This window comes from Thamnophis sirtalis, unplaced genomic scaffold, assembly GCF_051295495.1.
Source record: "Thamnophis sirtalis isolate CommonGarterSnake01/CBP01778 unplaced genomic scaffold, rThaSir2_p1.2 scaffold_6, whole genome shotgun sequence".
Classification (NCBI taxonomy): domain Eukaryota; kingdom Metazoa; phylum Chordata; class Lepidosauria; order Squamata; family Natricidae; genus Thamnophis; species Thamnophis sirtalis.
The window spans coordinates 45,327,235-45,343,145 of record NW_028261386.1 but is presented as its reverse complement, the minus strand read 5'-3'; the positions used below and the strand labels follow the sequence as shown (position 1 = coordinate 45,343,145).

General features: G+C 37.0%; 1 protein-coding gene across 1 annotated transcript; it reads left to right on the top strand.

Moving 5' to 3' along the window:
- The first annotated feature begins 32 nt into the window (after nt 1-32).
- NSL1 (NSL1 component of MIS12 kinetochore complex) lies at nt 33-14,525 on the top strand. The gene is made up of 6 exons (XM_014065138.2): nt 33-305; nt 3,034-3,109; nt 6,242-6,372; nt 10,374-10,425; nt 13,421-13,488; nt 14,230-14,525. Exons 1-6 carry the CDS (start codon nt 33-35, stop codon nt 14,503-14,505), a joined length of 876 nt encoding a protein of 291 aa, XP_013920613.2. The 3' UTR covers nt 14,506-14,525.
- Nucleotides 14,526-15,911: the final 1,386 nt, after the last annotated feature.

Genomic DNA, 15,911 nt, shown 5'->3' with positions numbered 1-15,911 from the left:
GGGAAGGGGGGGGGAGATTGGCAAAGCGTCAAATGAGGATGGCTTACATCTACTTCCGGGTTGGGCGGGAAAGTCAGAACGGCTTTGAAAGAGAGCGGGAAACGGCCGCCGAGATGGAGGCGCTGCCGCCGACGGGGGCGGCGGCTGATCGTCCCCCGCCGCGTCAGGAGCTCCGAGTGCAGTGCCTCTCCCGCCGGTGGACTGCCGAGTTGCTGGATCACTGCAGGCCTTTCGTGCGCAGACTCGGAGCCGGCCAGGCTGTGGAGACGGAGAACTTGGAACAGGCTGTAGGGGAATCGCTTTGGGTAAGGCTAAGAGGGCTCGACCGGGGTGAGAGTTGGGCTGCTAAGGAGGGATGGCGGCAGCTTTATTTGGATTGCTTTTCATTCAGATTACTTCTACCAGAGGAAGATTTTAAATGTATACTGAATTGATTGCGGGGCGTTGTTTGGTTGAATAGAGATTAATTCTTTGTCCTAAATCAGAGGTCTTCATACTTGGCAACTTTAAGACTTGTGGACTTCAACTCCCAGAATTTTCCAGCCAGCATAGCTGGTCCTCAAGTCTTAAAGTTGCCAAGTTTCCTAAATCATGAGGCAACTGAACCTCTACAATCCCATTGGATTTGAAATGGACACCTAATGGACATCATTAAAAAGACACACCCAAAGATGTTTTTTTCAAGGAACAACTGGACTTTCTGGTTTTTCTTTGAAGATGTTTCGCTTCTCATCCAAGAAGCTTCTTTTTCTGAAGAAGAAGATCTGAAGAAGTTTCTTGGATGAGAAGTGAAACATCTTCAAAGAAAAAAACAGAAGTCCAGTTTCCTCTTGAAAAAAACACGTTTGGGACAACCATGGGCTGGATGTCTGAGAATCTCTGTAGACTCTTTGCCCTAAAAATTTTTTTTACTAAGGGATGAGTAACCTATGGCCCCAAATAATTCTTCTACCATTCTTAAAGAACTATTGCTGAAAAAAAGGGCATTTCCGATTCATGTATTTTTGAAGTCAGAAGCACACACAAAGCTGTCATATAAGTTCTAAAATAAGCATAATTATCAGAAACCATACAGAACCTTATATTTCCTCTCCACCAATATGTACTGTATGATACGATCCTAACCACTTTTCATCCTTAAACCCTAGAAATTATAAATGCAACATAAATGTTGCTGATTTTTAAATACAGTATGACAGTAAGTCATTTTATTTATTTGTGATTTGTTTTCTATGAAGATAGGAAAGGCTTTTACAACTATCAGTTGTAAAAGCATTGAAAAGCAATATGGGAGCAATAGAAACAAGTATTTTCACAAGAAGAAACACATTGTTTCAAGAGGGATGTTGCTAAGCATTCCTAAAGAGATTTCACAATTGATGCCAACAATGTTGTAGAAGTTGACACTTCTGACACTAATCTTAATTTTAAAAAAAAACCTGTATCAGAAGTAGCCAATAGAAACTAAGCTAGACTGGTAATTAATTACTAATCTTTAAAAGTTATTACCGTGTTTCCCCGAAAATGGGACAGGATCTTATTTTCTTTTGACCCCTGAAATAAGCGCTTGGGCTTATTTTTGAGGAGGTCTTATTATTTTTGAGGTGCAGGAGGCGGCGAGCGTGATCACCTGATGGCTGCTGCTATGTTGCAATATTTTCATGGAGGGCTTATTTTCAGGGGAGGGTTTATTTTAGCGCATGCGCTCAAAATCCCGATTGGAGGCCTTATTTACAGAGAAACAGTAATAGTATTTAAATTGAAGCGTTGGCATTAAAACAGCCAATAATAGAATAAATAAAACTGTGCAGATCATTCTGTTATGGAAAGTTGCTCTTGTGTACTGTATTTACATGTATTTGCCATGCAAGGTTTTTTTCTTAAAATTCTGAAATGTGTTTGTTATGTTATGCTTGGAAATCCTGAGATCTTTCCTTAGTAAATTTATTTAGATTTTGTGATTATGATAGTAGATAAAGTAAACTAGTATACATAGTATGTCAAGACTGGCTTGATTATGGACATCTAATGAGTTTATAAAAATTTGAAAAAGACTGATTTTCAAACTGATAATACCTCTGTCTCTAGCTTTGCATGCAAAAAAATCCCAAAAATAAAACTCTGTTTTGAGTTCCAGAAAGTAATTTCTGACAATTGAGTGCTAGAGTTTGTCTACCAGTTAGGATATACTTTCTCTAGAGCAGTGTTTTTCAACCACTGTGCCGCGGCACACTAGTGTGCCGTGACATAGTGTAAGGTGTGCCGTGGGAAAATTACTTTATATATAGTCAATATAGGCACAGAGTTAAATTTTTTTAACATTTTCTAATGGTGGTGTGCCTTGTGATTTTTTTCATGAAAAAAGTGTGCCTTTGCACAAAAAAGGTTGAAAAACACTGCTCTAGAGTACATGTCCGAGTTTCCCTTCTCTCATTTGGGGGGGATTTTTTTTTCTTTTAACTGGTAAAATTAATTGTGAAAACAGACAAGAGAAGTAAAAGGTTATTTGCAATTATTCCCTTCATAGAGATTAATAGTATTTTTCTGTATATGAAGTCCAATCTGAACTGGGCAATTTGTTTCAGAAAGGGCAGTGGACTTATTACATCCATTAATTTTCCTTGAGTTTTCTGTTTAGCAACACAGAAGGTAATTTTCCCCAGTATGTGTGACTATATATTAATAGAGTTGAATTTTGCATTTGTTTCTTCTTATGAAAATACTAGTATCTGTAATGAGCATTTATTCCCCATAATTCTGTGCATTGTCATGCAAAATGTTTGAAGCCTTGTTGCTGAATGTTGGAATGTGCTGAAGATTGGAAATTATCTTGTAATTTATCAACATGACAACATCATTATGCTTGTAAATATTGTGTTTTGCTGAATGGATGTGCTTTGTCAGAATGCTGTTTATCAATGTCATTCCTTGCTGGTCCATTTTGTAATACAGTATTGGCATTTAAAGGTATCTTTTTAAGAATTCTTACATTATATATTCATATCTTTATATATTTTTGTTCATTTTGTATAGAACTTTGAAACAGCTGTACACGAAAATATCACTGTTAATGGGCAGCCATGGCAGGAATCATCAGATCTTCAAAATGGTATATTAATTTAAAAGTATCTTTAGAGTTAATATGCAAGATCTTGACTAATACCGTTGGAAAATCTTATGCATCAGAAATTACAGGTAGTCCTCGACTTACAACAGTACGTTTAGTGACTGTTCAAAGTTTCAACAGCACTGAAAAAAGTGACTTATTGACCAGCAAAGTCCACTGACTTTGAATCCAGATTCACTTAACAACTGTGTTACTAATTTATCAACTGTGGTGATTCATTTAACAATTGTGCAAGAAAGGTCGTAAAATGGGGCAAAACTCACTTAACAAATGTTTCACTTAACAACAGAAATTTTGGGTTCAGTTGTGGTCCTGAATCGAGGACTCCTGTATTTTACTGTGAACAGAATTACTCAGTCCCTTTTGCAGTACAATTCCTTGCAATATTAGACTAGTTTAAAAATATTAGTTATAGATATAGTATAGGCAAAACTTCCATTTGTGATGAGGAGACTAACATCATATACTTTATATGCAAAAATATGTTGTGTTCTTTTCCTGTCATCTCAGATTAAAGAGTCTGCTACTGCCATCTGTTGGCCTGTTATAATTTGTAAATGACAGTTTATAATTACGGTATATAAGACTCTAGTACAGTGATGGTGAACCTTTCTTGGCTCGCGTGCCATAAGCGGGGGGAGCGCAGGGGGGTCGTGTATGGGCATGCCACACCCATAATGCAATGCACAACACCCCCCCAGCACACAAGTGCACATGACAGGTGCTCCCCCCTCCCCCATTTTTTGCATGCTTTTTTCGCCCTCCAGAGGCTTTATAGGAGCCTGGGGAGGGCGAAAACAGCCCGTCTGGAAGCTTCAGGAGCTTCCCTGAAGCCCCCTGAGTACAAAAAAATGGCCCTACGGGCAAATCAGAAGTTCGGGAACAGACTTTGGGTTTGCTCATAGGGCTGGTTTAAGCCCTCTGGAGCCTTCAGGGGCCTTCCGGAGGCTTCCCTGAAGGCTCCCGGGGACTAAAAACAGCCCGGTTTGTCTGTTGGGTCATTTTTTGTCCTCTGGAAGGCCCCTGAAGGCTCCGGAGGGCTTAAACCGGGCCTACAACAAACCGGAAGTCCATTCCTGAGCTTCCGGTTTGCCTGTAGGGCCGGTTTTTGGCACTCCAGAGACTTCAGGAAAGCTCCTGAAGCCTCGGGGGGGGGCTGTTTTAGCCCTCCCCAGGCTCCTATAAAGCCTCTGGGGAGGGCGAAAAATGGCTTTAAAAAAGGCTGAACCTGACAAATGGCTCCGCGTGACATGTGTGCCATAGGTTCATCATCCTGGCTCTAGTAGTTTAAAATGATGTGAATTAATAACATTAGAACGTTTGTAGAAAAGTTGTACTATATTTCATTTCAATTGAATTATTGACTCTTTTTTTAAATTTTGTATTTTATTTTAAGTAGCAGTTATGAATTCTATAGTGCCAGTTTGGTATCATGGTTAAGGTATAAGGCTAAAAACTAAGAGATAATGAGTTCTAATCCTGCCTTAGACCAAAGACAGTTGGGTGTCCTTGGGCCAGTCATTCTCTCCAGCCCTAGGAAAGATCTAGTGGAAAACCACTGTGAAATCTTGCCAAGAAAATTGTAAGGGCTTGTTCAGGCAGTCGCCAGGAGTAAACACTGGCTCAAAGGCACCAAAAATAAAAATCCTTACCAGACTAACAATTAGGTGGCAGCAAACCATTACACCATTCTATATTTCTTAATAGCTGGTTAGTTTCCTGCAGCCCATATCTGGTATCCATACTCAATAACAATTATGCTTATAATTTAAAACCACTTTTGGAAACTGAGGAATGTTTGGAATTCCTGATGTGAACATATTTTTATGAAACTGAATACTTAGGTATATGTACTTTTTTGGTTCAGATTTCAAGGTACCAAGCAAACTTAAATGAGTGTGTATATGTGTTTGCATTTTAAATGCCTCATATAGAAAGATGGATGGATGGTATGGTTATTTTGTGAGTTTTGGATAAAGTTCTTTCTCCAGAATTTCTTTAAAGTAACTCATATTTAACCATTGAGGCTTTTCAAAATACTTAGTAACATAGTACCAATACAGATAAACCTTGACTTATGCCAGGTCATTTAATGACTGTTTAAAATTACAACAAACTTGGAAAGAGTGCTTTAGAAGACACTTTCATCCGTCATAAAATGTCTCATCACCCTCTCCTTTGGTCAAGTGATCCCATTTCAGACACTTTGTAACTGGTTCACATTTATGACCACTTGTCAAGCACCCCAAAATGTGAACACTATTTGCAATCTTCTCTGCTGGCTTCCCCAGAAAGTCAACGCGGATACCAGCAGAGATGGTTGCAAGCAGAGGGGACAGAGAGGAATTTAGGTCTTCCATGGGCAGCATGAATAGAGCAAGATACTGAAGATTTCAGCACCATAGCCCACCAAAGCATTTTCCCCCACCCCAGTGCAGTGAGGGGAACTGAAGTCCTTCAGCTGGCTGCAGGAACATTTGAGAACCAAAGGGTTGCCTTCTGATGGATTTCGTCTGCCAAAAGGCAGACCTTTCACTCGCTCTCCTTAACAACCTAGGTTAATAACTGCAAGTGGAAGTGCAGGAATTGCAGGCATTGATTGAAGCAGTCACATGGGCATTTCACTTAACGGCCGCTTTGCTCAATGACTGAGATTCCATTACCAATTGTGGTCATTAAGTGAGGACTACCTGTACCTGTATTTTTATTTTTACTTGAAGAATTCCAGTCAGTTTGTTGGACATGACTCTTTGTTTCTTTTTCAGCTAAAATAATTTGTCAAGAAACTAGTCTGTTTCCAGGCAATAATTTCTAAGCAAAATTTTATTAGACAGTTAATTCTTACAGTTTTGCTGGCAGTAAATCATTAGTTGGTTTGCTTTTTATGGATTTATCATACAGTTTGTCATTTAACATAAATTCAAATTTGTTTCACAATTTTAATTTTAATAATGAATAAAAATTTTACTATAATAAATCTTTTCTCTTCCCTTTATACTTTCAGGTCAAGATGATGATATGCATGTATCTTTTTCTATACCGATTGAAGTTAAAAATAAATCCACATACTATACTTTTCAAATATTAAACATTTCTATTTTTGTTGTAAAATAGATACAGATATTAAACTCCTTGAAGACCAGCTTGATGAATTAATTGTGGAAGTGGCTTCCAAGCGTTCTCAATATCCTAGAAAAATGCAAATAAACTTTGTTAAAAGCATTAAAATGCAACAAAAATTGTTGGTGAGTAATTTGAATACTTAAATCATTGGGTGAAAATATTTACTTTGAGAGACTCAGATAATGATTTGCTTACTGCAGTAGCAGATAGACTAGAATAGAATAGCAGAGTTGGAAGGGACCTTGGAGGTCTTCTAGTCCAACCCCCTGCTTAGGCAGGAAACCCTACACCACTTCAGACAAATGGCTATCCAACATCTTCTTAAAGACTTCCAGTTTTGGAGCATTCACAACTTCTGGAGGCAAGTTGTTCTACTGATTAATTGTTCTGTCAGGAAATTTCTCCTCAGTTCTAAGTTGCTTCTCTCCTTGATTAGTTTCCACCCATTGCTTCTTGTTCTACTCTCAGGTGCTTTGGAGAATAGTTTGGCTCCCTCTTCTTTGTGGCAACCCCTGGGATATTGGAACATTGCTATCATGTCTCCCCTAATCCTTCTTTTCATTAGATTAGAAATACCCAGTTCCAGCAACCGTTCTTCGTATGTTTTAGTCTCCAGTCCCCTAATCATCTTTGTTGCTCTTCTCTGCACTCTTTCTAGAGTCTCCACATCTTTGTTACATCGTGGCGACCAAAACTAAATGCAATATTCCAAGTGTGGCCTTACCAAGGCATTATAAAGTGGTATTAACACTTCACGTGATCTTGATTCTATCCCTTAGGAGAGATAGATTCTATGAATACCAGATTATAGTGTTTAATACATTACTAAGGTGAGGTAATGTGATCACTAAAATCTATTATAAATTATTGTGATGCAGGAAAATCCATATGTCTACTTACCGTATTTTTCAGAGTATAAGATGCACTGGAGTATAAGATGCAGCAAGGTTTTGAAGAGGAAAATTGTAAAAAAGTTTTCGTACTCTGCAAATCTCCTAAAAATGGCCCGTTTTTCACAAAAACAGGCCCGCTTTTTTTTCTCAAAAAAAAAAGGCATAAATAGCCCTTAGGAGGTTTGTAGAGTGCTCTGGGGGGGTTGTATGAGGGCCAGAAACGAGCAAAAAATGGCCTATTTTCGCAAGAACGGGCCTGGTTTTTTTAAACAAAAATAGGACATGGATAGCCTTTAGGAAGCTTATAGAGTGCTGCTGGAGGCTGGGGAGGCAAAAAAACAGGCCGTTTTTCACTCATTTCTGCCTCCCCGGCCCCCGGGAACACTCTGAAAGCCTTCTAAAAGCTATGCATGGCCATTTTGGTGAACGGGTGGGGTTTCAGGAAGCAGAAAATGCTGTATTCAGTGTATAAGACGCACCCAGATTTTCAGCCTCTTTTTTGAGGGAAAAGGTGTGTCTTATATTCCAAAAAATACAGTACTTAAAGCTTTAAAAAAAGGTACTTATTGGAGAGAGGTTCAGGATAGGAGCTGATATAGACACACATACAGCCAATACTTAATGAATTTTATTGTGGACACTGTTGTTTTATATAGCCACCCCTTTTAATACATGACTCTGGGTTAACAAATAATGTGTGTGTGTGTGTGTGTGTGTGCACGCGCGCATGTGTGTGTGCTGCAGTGGTGGGATACAAACAGTACGCTCCGGTACGGGGGTACCGGTGCCTGCTGGGAGCACCAGGTACCGTTCTGGTATGGTGCTCCTGAGGGCCCGCCCGCCCACCCTCCTTACCTGTATTTGAGCCGATCAGGGCTTACGCGCACGGAGCGTACAGTGCCTGTGCGACACTCCATTGAGCCGCTGGAGCATTGCGGGCGGTAAGTATGCATGCTGCGCACGTGCATGTGGTGGACCCCCAGCCCCGTTGCACCGTACTGGTTGCAATGGGATCTGGAATCCACCACTGGTGTGCTGTATATATATGTGTGTGTGTGTCAGTGGTGGGTTATGTGTGGTACACCCCGGTACGGGCGTAACGGAGCCTGCCCAGAGCACTGGATACTGTTCCGGTACGGTGCTCCGGAGGGCCCACCCGCCCACCCAAGCTCCTTACTGGTCTTTTAAGTCTTCGGTGCTTCCACGCACGCATGGCATGTACAGTGCCTGTGCGTCGCTCCGCTGAGTAGCTGGAGTGTTGTGGAGGTGCTAAGACATAGCGTTGGAACGGGATCTGGAACCCACCACTGGTTTGTGTGTATGTGTATATACGTGTGTGTGTGTGTGTATGTGTGTGTGTGTATTCATAGCCAAGGTGACCACAACCATCCATAGCATAAATGCAGCCACTACACAGGCTGTAGTTCACTCTCCATGTCTTTTGGCAAAACCATGTTTTTAGGACCTTGCAAAAATTCTTAGCACTTCCACACAATACTCCTTGGATGACAGGATCAAGGTGTGTCCCTCCTGCCAGACCTGATGGAACAAGTAGTCGTAATTGGACAGAGGAAGCAGTCCGAGATAACCCTTGAATTACACTCAGATGCAAACTGGCAACTAACACAACCCACAGGGAGAAATGTAACATAGTCCAATCAAGGGGTGCTTATAAGTGCTTACAAAGACACATGTTGCATCCCCATTTAGAAAATATTACAGTAATCCATATGAAAGATAACCAAGGCATGAGTGATTGTAAAGAGGACATGATTTCTCCGCTAATAAAGTAGTGGGGTCTAGTGTTATACATGTGAAAATATTTACAAAATCTGTATGTACATAAGAACATACAATAATAAATCTTAACCAGTTAACTTTCGTTCCTCTCAAGTCTTTTTCTTTCACTATTCGTTTGTACTGTATGATGGCTTTTTCTTCCCCTCTTTATCTCAATTATTAAGACTGGAACACAAACAAAGGCATTAATTCACATAGTTACACTGTTTCACTTCTGAATCTCCAAACATCCATCACAAAACCTTTCTTCTGCTTCTTATTGCTCTTTTTATAATCTGTAGCTAAGATATATATGTGCCATTGTATAGGTGCCTTCTAACATTTTTCTCTTTTTGCCTATGTGCTGTTTATTTGGGGGATACACATTCTAGTTTTGTCTCACTGGCTTTCTGAGAGCACTAAGTTGCATATTTGAGAACACTTGCTTTGCAGATTTTTCTTAAATATATATTTAATTTTGTTTCAAACAAGATTAAAATACAAAATACAATACTCCAAAAAAAGGGTTTTGAGTAAAAGAAAAATATTTGTAAAACATTTTCAGGAAACCAGTAAGACAGCAGAAGTGATTGGCGGCTGTTCGGTTACTTACAATCACTAATAACATTTTTTTTATAAAAGTCTGATTTTTTTAAATAAGAAATTTACCTTATCCTATGTCATGCAGCAGGGGGCACTGTTTTATTAGTCATCCAAATTGCTGTAAAGTTAGATAATATAGAAAATTGATTATTCAGATTAGAATATAAAATATATTGTAATAACAGCATTTAACTCATCTAGTTACTACAGGTAATCCTCCCTTACCAGCAGTAATGGGAAACTTTGTCACTAAACAGTACAATTGTAACTTATTGCAGCAGTCCCAGTTGCCTGTTAGGAGAATCCTAAGTGGTCACACAGCATCCTGTAGTCATATGATTGCCATTTACAACCTCCTGTCAGCCTCCCTGTTGATTCCATTTGTCAAAAGCCAGCAGTGAAAGTCATGTGAGTGTGGGCTGCTGCAACATAATTATGAGCCAGTTACCAAGCACCCAAATTGCTATCCCATTATCGTAGGGACACTGCAGTGGTCACACCTACAAAGACCTGCCATAACCACCTCTTGTTCAGCACCGTAACTTCAGAAGGTCACTGTAAGATCAGTGAGGATTTAACAGGATAACAGAGTTAGAAGGGATTTGGAGGTCTTCTAGTCCAACCCCCTGCTCAAGCAGGAAACCCTATATGAGATGAGACAGCAAAACCTGCTTTTACTAAATTTACAAATCAAATAATGGCTGCTTTTACTGAGATGTATTACATATGCATATGAGGATAAGAATTTTTATTTGCTTAAGATTCAAATATATTTAACCACGAATTAAGTCACATTTTAGATGTTATCATGCAAAAGAGATTTTAAATGCATTTGTTTGTCTCTTTAGGGCTATCAACCTTTTGTGAATTGTCAAGACATAAAAGTGGAACCTTCTCAAGGTAATTTTCTAAAATGATGTGCTTCATTTCTTTTCATAGAATATGGCAATTGTATGTTTTAAACACTCCATAACTCTTTGTTCTTTTCCAGAGTGGACCTCTCTTGATTCATACCAAATACTTCATAACTTAGCTTATTCATATGACATATGTTTTTGTGGACTAGACAGCATGCCAGTAGTTAAAGGGAAGAGTATCCTAAAATTGGCAGGTACATAAAAGTGCTGTGTAATAAAGAGAAAGAGAAAGGAAGAAAGAAAAAAAGAGAGGAAAAGGAGACGGGATAAATATGTGGGAACATTTTATGCTTCTGATGTGAATTCTAGTGGGGAAAAAAGTATAATATACAAAGTGTCTAACATAGTCTTTCCCCAACCTTTTTGCTCTGAAAAGGACCTTGAAATAATATTCAGGTCTCAGGGAACCCCTGCATAACAATTGTGAAAATACAAAAACTTCACAATAAAATTCACTTTTAGCCTACACAGCGCACAATTTGCAATGTTAAAAGAACAGCAAACTAATCATTGTGAGCACTAGCATGGTCTGTGCAAAGTTTAAAAAGTGATGCTTATTTTTTTTTTCAGTCATGCTTTCACAGAACCCTGACCAAAAAAAAAAAAAAAAAACCTTCAGATTTTTTTAAAAACTATTATTTTGGTTCCAATGCTTTGCAGGGTAAAAACAGAATACCATATAAAGTTTATGGTTTAAATTCTACCATTTTCCAAGCCATAGTGTTTACGTCAGAGGTGGGCAATTAATTTTCTCAAAGAATCACATGAGAAACTGGGACAATAGGCTGAACTTAATTCTGCTCAATATTAATTTTATTGCTTTATAAAAAGCATTAAATGGTATCATTTTATTAGGTGCTACTAGTAAGAATGCATGTTATAATAAGGCTATGAAAATATGGAGTAGGTCAAATATAGCAGTAAAAAATAGCAAAAACACCAATACTATCACTATTTCACTTTATTTTTAGCGTAACATAAGAATTACTAATCGCACACTTACTAAGGCAAATAAGATATTTTACTATCAAGTTTAACTTGTCTTCAGGGAGCATTTCTTCTAACTTGAAAACATTGCTTATGGTAATTTATTTGCAATGAAGAATTATTGCATACAAATTTGTTCTGCATGATTATAAAGTAAAACGATCTGATCAATCACAATTTTTTTAAAAATTCTAAAGTAGAAATAATGTTTAGGAAAACATTGTGCAAATATATAGTGAATGAACTTATTTGCACAGTCTGGAATTTGCATCTATCCCTGTGCAATAATTACAGTCACCAGAAACGAAAGATAGAATTATATGCTTTCATTTCCTTATTTCATTTCCCATGTTTTGGAAGCAGTGTAAACATCCAGTTTTTTAAATACTTCTCTAATGTACAATCATGTAATATTCTACCAGGGCAAACATGTTTATAAGGATTGCTGGGATAGATTGATTGGAATAATCTAGTTTGTTTTCAAATGAAGTTAATTGACCTTGGAAAAACCTGCAAGCAGTTGTTTTGTACTGATTTTACAGTACATAGTATGCTGTAATTCTTCCCATTATTTCTATTTTATAGATGGAATGCAGAAGTAAAGGGTTATAACTAGTCCAAGTTATGTCAAGTTGACCCTAAATCATCCAGAAAGAATTTATTACTGTTACAATACTTTTAGTTTTCATTGAGTTTTAGAAAGTTCAAGAGAACAGTTCTCAGGACAATGAGTTTTTAATATAAAAGGTAGCAAATGTAAAGCGAGTCAAGATTTTTATTTTTATATTTGGACTCATTTTTTAATGTGCCTTTGGATGCTTGACAGTTGGTTCATATTTATGACGGTTGCAGTGTCCCAGGATCATTTGACCATCGTTTGCAACCTGACAAGCAAAGTCAATGGGGAAGCCAGATTCACTTAATCCGTGTTACTGATTTAACAACTGCAGTGATTCACTTAACAAACGTGGCAAGAAAAATCATAAAATGGGACAAAACTCACAACAAATTTCTCATTTAGCAACGTAAATTCTGGTCTCAATTGTCATAAGTCGAGGACTACCTGTACTTTATATTATCTCTTCTAATAGAGATTATTATTACAACTACAGTTTACTGTTCTTCATTACCGATGGGGATTTGATACACTGTACAGTTCAGAATGCAACACAGTAATTTCCAGATAGATTAATCTAGGGTTCATGCAGTTTTGGATTAAATAGTTCTAGGAATTTCCTCTCAGAATTCTGATTATTAGGGTTCAGGAGCTGCAAAAAGAAAAGCTGTGTCTGTTGAATTACCAGAAATCAGCATTTATGACATTAGATACAATAGCGATAAAAAATTTGTCCGTGGAAGAAAAGGCGTTTATGACAGTATAAATATATGTATATGTATAACAGTTTAATTTCAGAGGTTTCTGTCAAAAAGTCTTTTAAAATATGGTTTTGAAATAAACATTAGATTAAAATGGGATAATTATTAACAACTTGAAGAATTTTGCTCCTTTGTATAGCTTTATTTAAAAACACTATGAAATTGCGATATGACAATTTAGAGCAATGGGAAATTGAGTTGCGTGCTGAATATGGATTTTAAATGAAGTATCTCTAAGTTCCTTAGAATCTCACTATATCATCTGAGTAGTTATAGATGTGATAGGAAAAGGGTTTATTTTTAGTTTTGCATATTTCAGAAGTGATTGTATATGTAACACATTGAATGTCGTAGTATATAAATTCCATATCAAAAATAAATTGATAGTAAATTGCAGAATGAAGTAACGATCCACAAAACATTTGTACTTTTTACATTTTGAAACTTTTCTTTTTAGATGTTGAATAAAATAGCCTCTTTGGAATAGTAGATAGCCCATGATACTAACTTAATATTATTCCTCCTTTTCTCCATCTTTTACTTTATAATGCAGCAAATTGATATTTTTCTTGGTTTATGTTCTAAGAGAATACATGAATCTTTTTCCCCCCCAGATCAGTCTATGGTAGAATTGAGACTTTCAACAAAAACTATGTCTAGACATACTGGAGAATCATTTAAGGTGAGATTTCTAAAGATATAATGGTTTGTATCTAAATTTAGTTGATTAATTGACATAATGGTTCATGCATTAATGACTCAACTCCAACTGACATAAGATAGTTGTAAGTACAATAAAATCTGGTCCAATTAGTAGCATTTATAAGTTGGAAATATAACTGTGAAAAATTACACATTCCAGTCTTCAAATGTTCCACTACTCTCTGGAATTCAATGATATGCTAGTTCTAGAAAGGTTTGTGTCTTTCCAGAAGTGTATTTTCCAGGATAGGAAATGGTTGATGGTGTCCTACATAGAGTCCAATCTCTAAATATTCATTTTCAGGGAATGTATAATTTTACAAATTCCTAACATTAACTTATTGTCAAGCAATGTTATAGAACGCTTGTGAAGACCTGATTCATTAACTATTTTAAGAAAAAGACTACAGTAGTCTCATATTTTTCAACTGAATAGATCTATTCAGAATTTGTCTGCTATACTTACTGGCAGTATCACCTAAGTATGTTTTGAATCTACAGCTCTCATTAGAATCTACAATTTCATTCCTTTTAAATGTGTATTGAAATTACAAAGTGGTTTTAGGGAAGGTTTGTAATACATGTCACTTCTGAATTGATGTTTAATGTACTATTGCTAGAATTCATTAAAGCTGCTTAGAAATTCTAGTACTCCCAGGATATATAGTAGCTCAATTTGAATAACCTGGATTTTTTTTTTCTTCTGTCCTGCCATTTCCAGTCCCTGTCATCCCTCGTGGAAAGAGCAGAAGGCTTCTCAAAAGCATTGTCTTTACAACAAACTTTGGAACAATGCAGACTCCATCAAGAAATCATGTTTGTCTCTGAAGTTAAAAAAGAAAATAAAAATGAAGTCAAAAACCTTACATCACAAGTGGAAGTTCTACCTTCACAAACTGCTATCAGTAATTCTGTACTACTCAAAATAAAGAGATCATCATGTTCTCCACAGAGACGCTACCCACTCCGACAAAGAAAACTTAGTCATGATACATGAACACTTTTTTGAAGAGATCATTGCATAGCCATTCAGTTTTTCTGATATATATTTTTTTTTGGGGGGGGGGGGGGTTATATAGCATCCTTAGTAATCCCCTGAAATCCACATAACCAAACAAATTTTGTTTGATAGCGATGAAGCTGGATACTGGATCCCTTTATATAGCTACTCTGTAAAATACTTAAGCTTATTATTAAATCTGAACATTTTTCTTTTAAACTAAATTTGCCTACAGTATATTACAGCAGAATGATCTTCTACAAGGACTTTGACTTGTTTATGAATGCTTTAATGCTTAATTGTGTTAATGGTAATTTCTCCAAAAATTAGGCAAGAGCATTATCTATGCTCTTGATCCATAAAGTTGTACATTTCCACAGCAAAGATTCTTGCTGAGTGGAACTTTAAAAGTATTATGAGCAGAGCATCTGCAACTGGAGTTTCAGAGAAGAACTGAAATTATTTAGATCCACAGATGGGTATCTAGTTCCCTGTAACTGTTTGTGGATTTCTAGATCAGTATAATTTTTAAATGAGCTCAACTTCTATATATGTTCATTGTAGCTATAGGCTGGGGTTAAAAGATTAAAGTATTTAGCTGCAGGTTGTGTCTTCAGTGTAGTCTAAAAACTGAGGAAAAATGTTTGGTGCTAATATTCAGTTAGTCATTGACTTACAACAGTTCATTTAGTGACTGTTCAAAGTTACAAGCACGGACAATGACTTGTGACCATTTTTCAAACTTATAACTGTTGCTCACTTGATCAAAATTTGGATGCTTGGCAAGTGGTTCACATTTATGACAGTTGCAGTGTCCCAGGGTCATGTGATCACCATTTGTGACCTTCAGACAAGCAAAGTCAACGGGGAAGCCAGATTCATTTAAATCTGCAATGATTCACTTAACTGTGGCAAGAAAGGTTGCAATATAGGGCAAAACTCACTTAACAAATGTCTCAGCAACAATTTTTGGGTTGAATTGTGGTCGTAAGTCAAGGATTACCTGTACCTGCTCTTTCTCTCCTGTATTCCCGTTTCCCTGAGCCATGACAAATCTTCTGGGAATTTGATGGGAATACAATGTACTTCCAAATCACCATTTAGTAAATATTCAAGTTGCAAAGAAATACCAAGTTTTGTGCTCTCAAGAAACTATCAATAGTGGATGTTTTGTTTTATTTTCCTGATTTCCATGGTCTGCAAATTAAAAGAGGGCTGATTGAGTTGGCCTTCTATCTACACCTCAGGAAGATATAGTAATTGTAAGAACACTAGTCTATATATTTCTTAAAAACCACTTTGCCCATATTCTTGTGTAAAGTAAAAATATTTTTGTAATAGTTGATCTTTGAATATTTAGATATCCTTTTTCTAAATCAAATGAGACTATAATTTGAATTGCA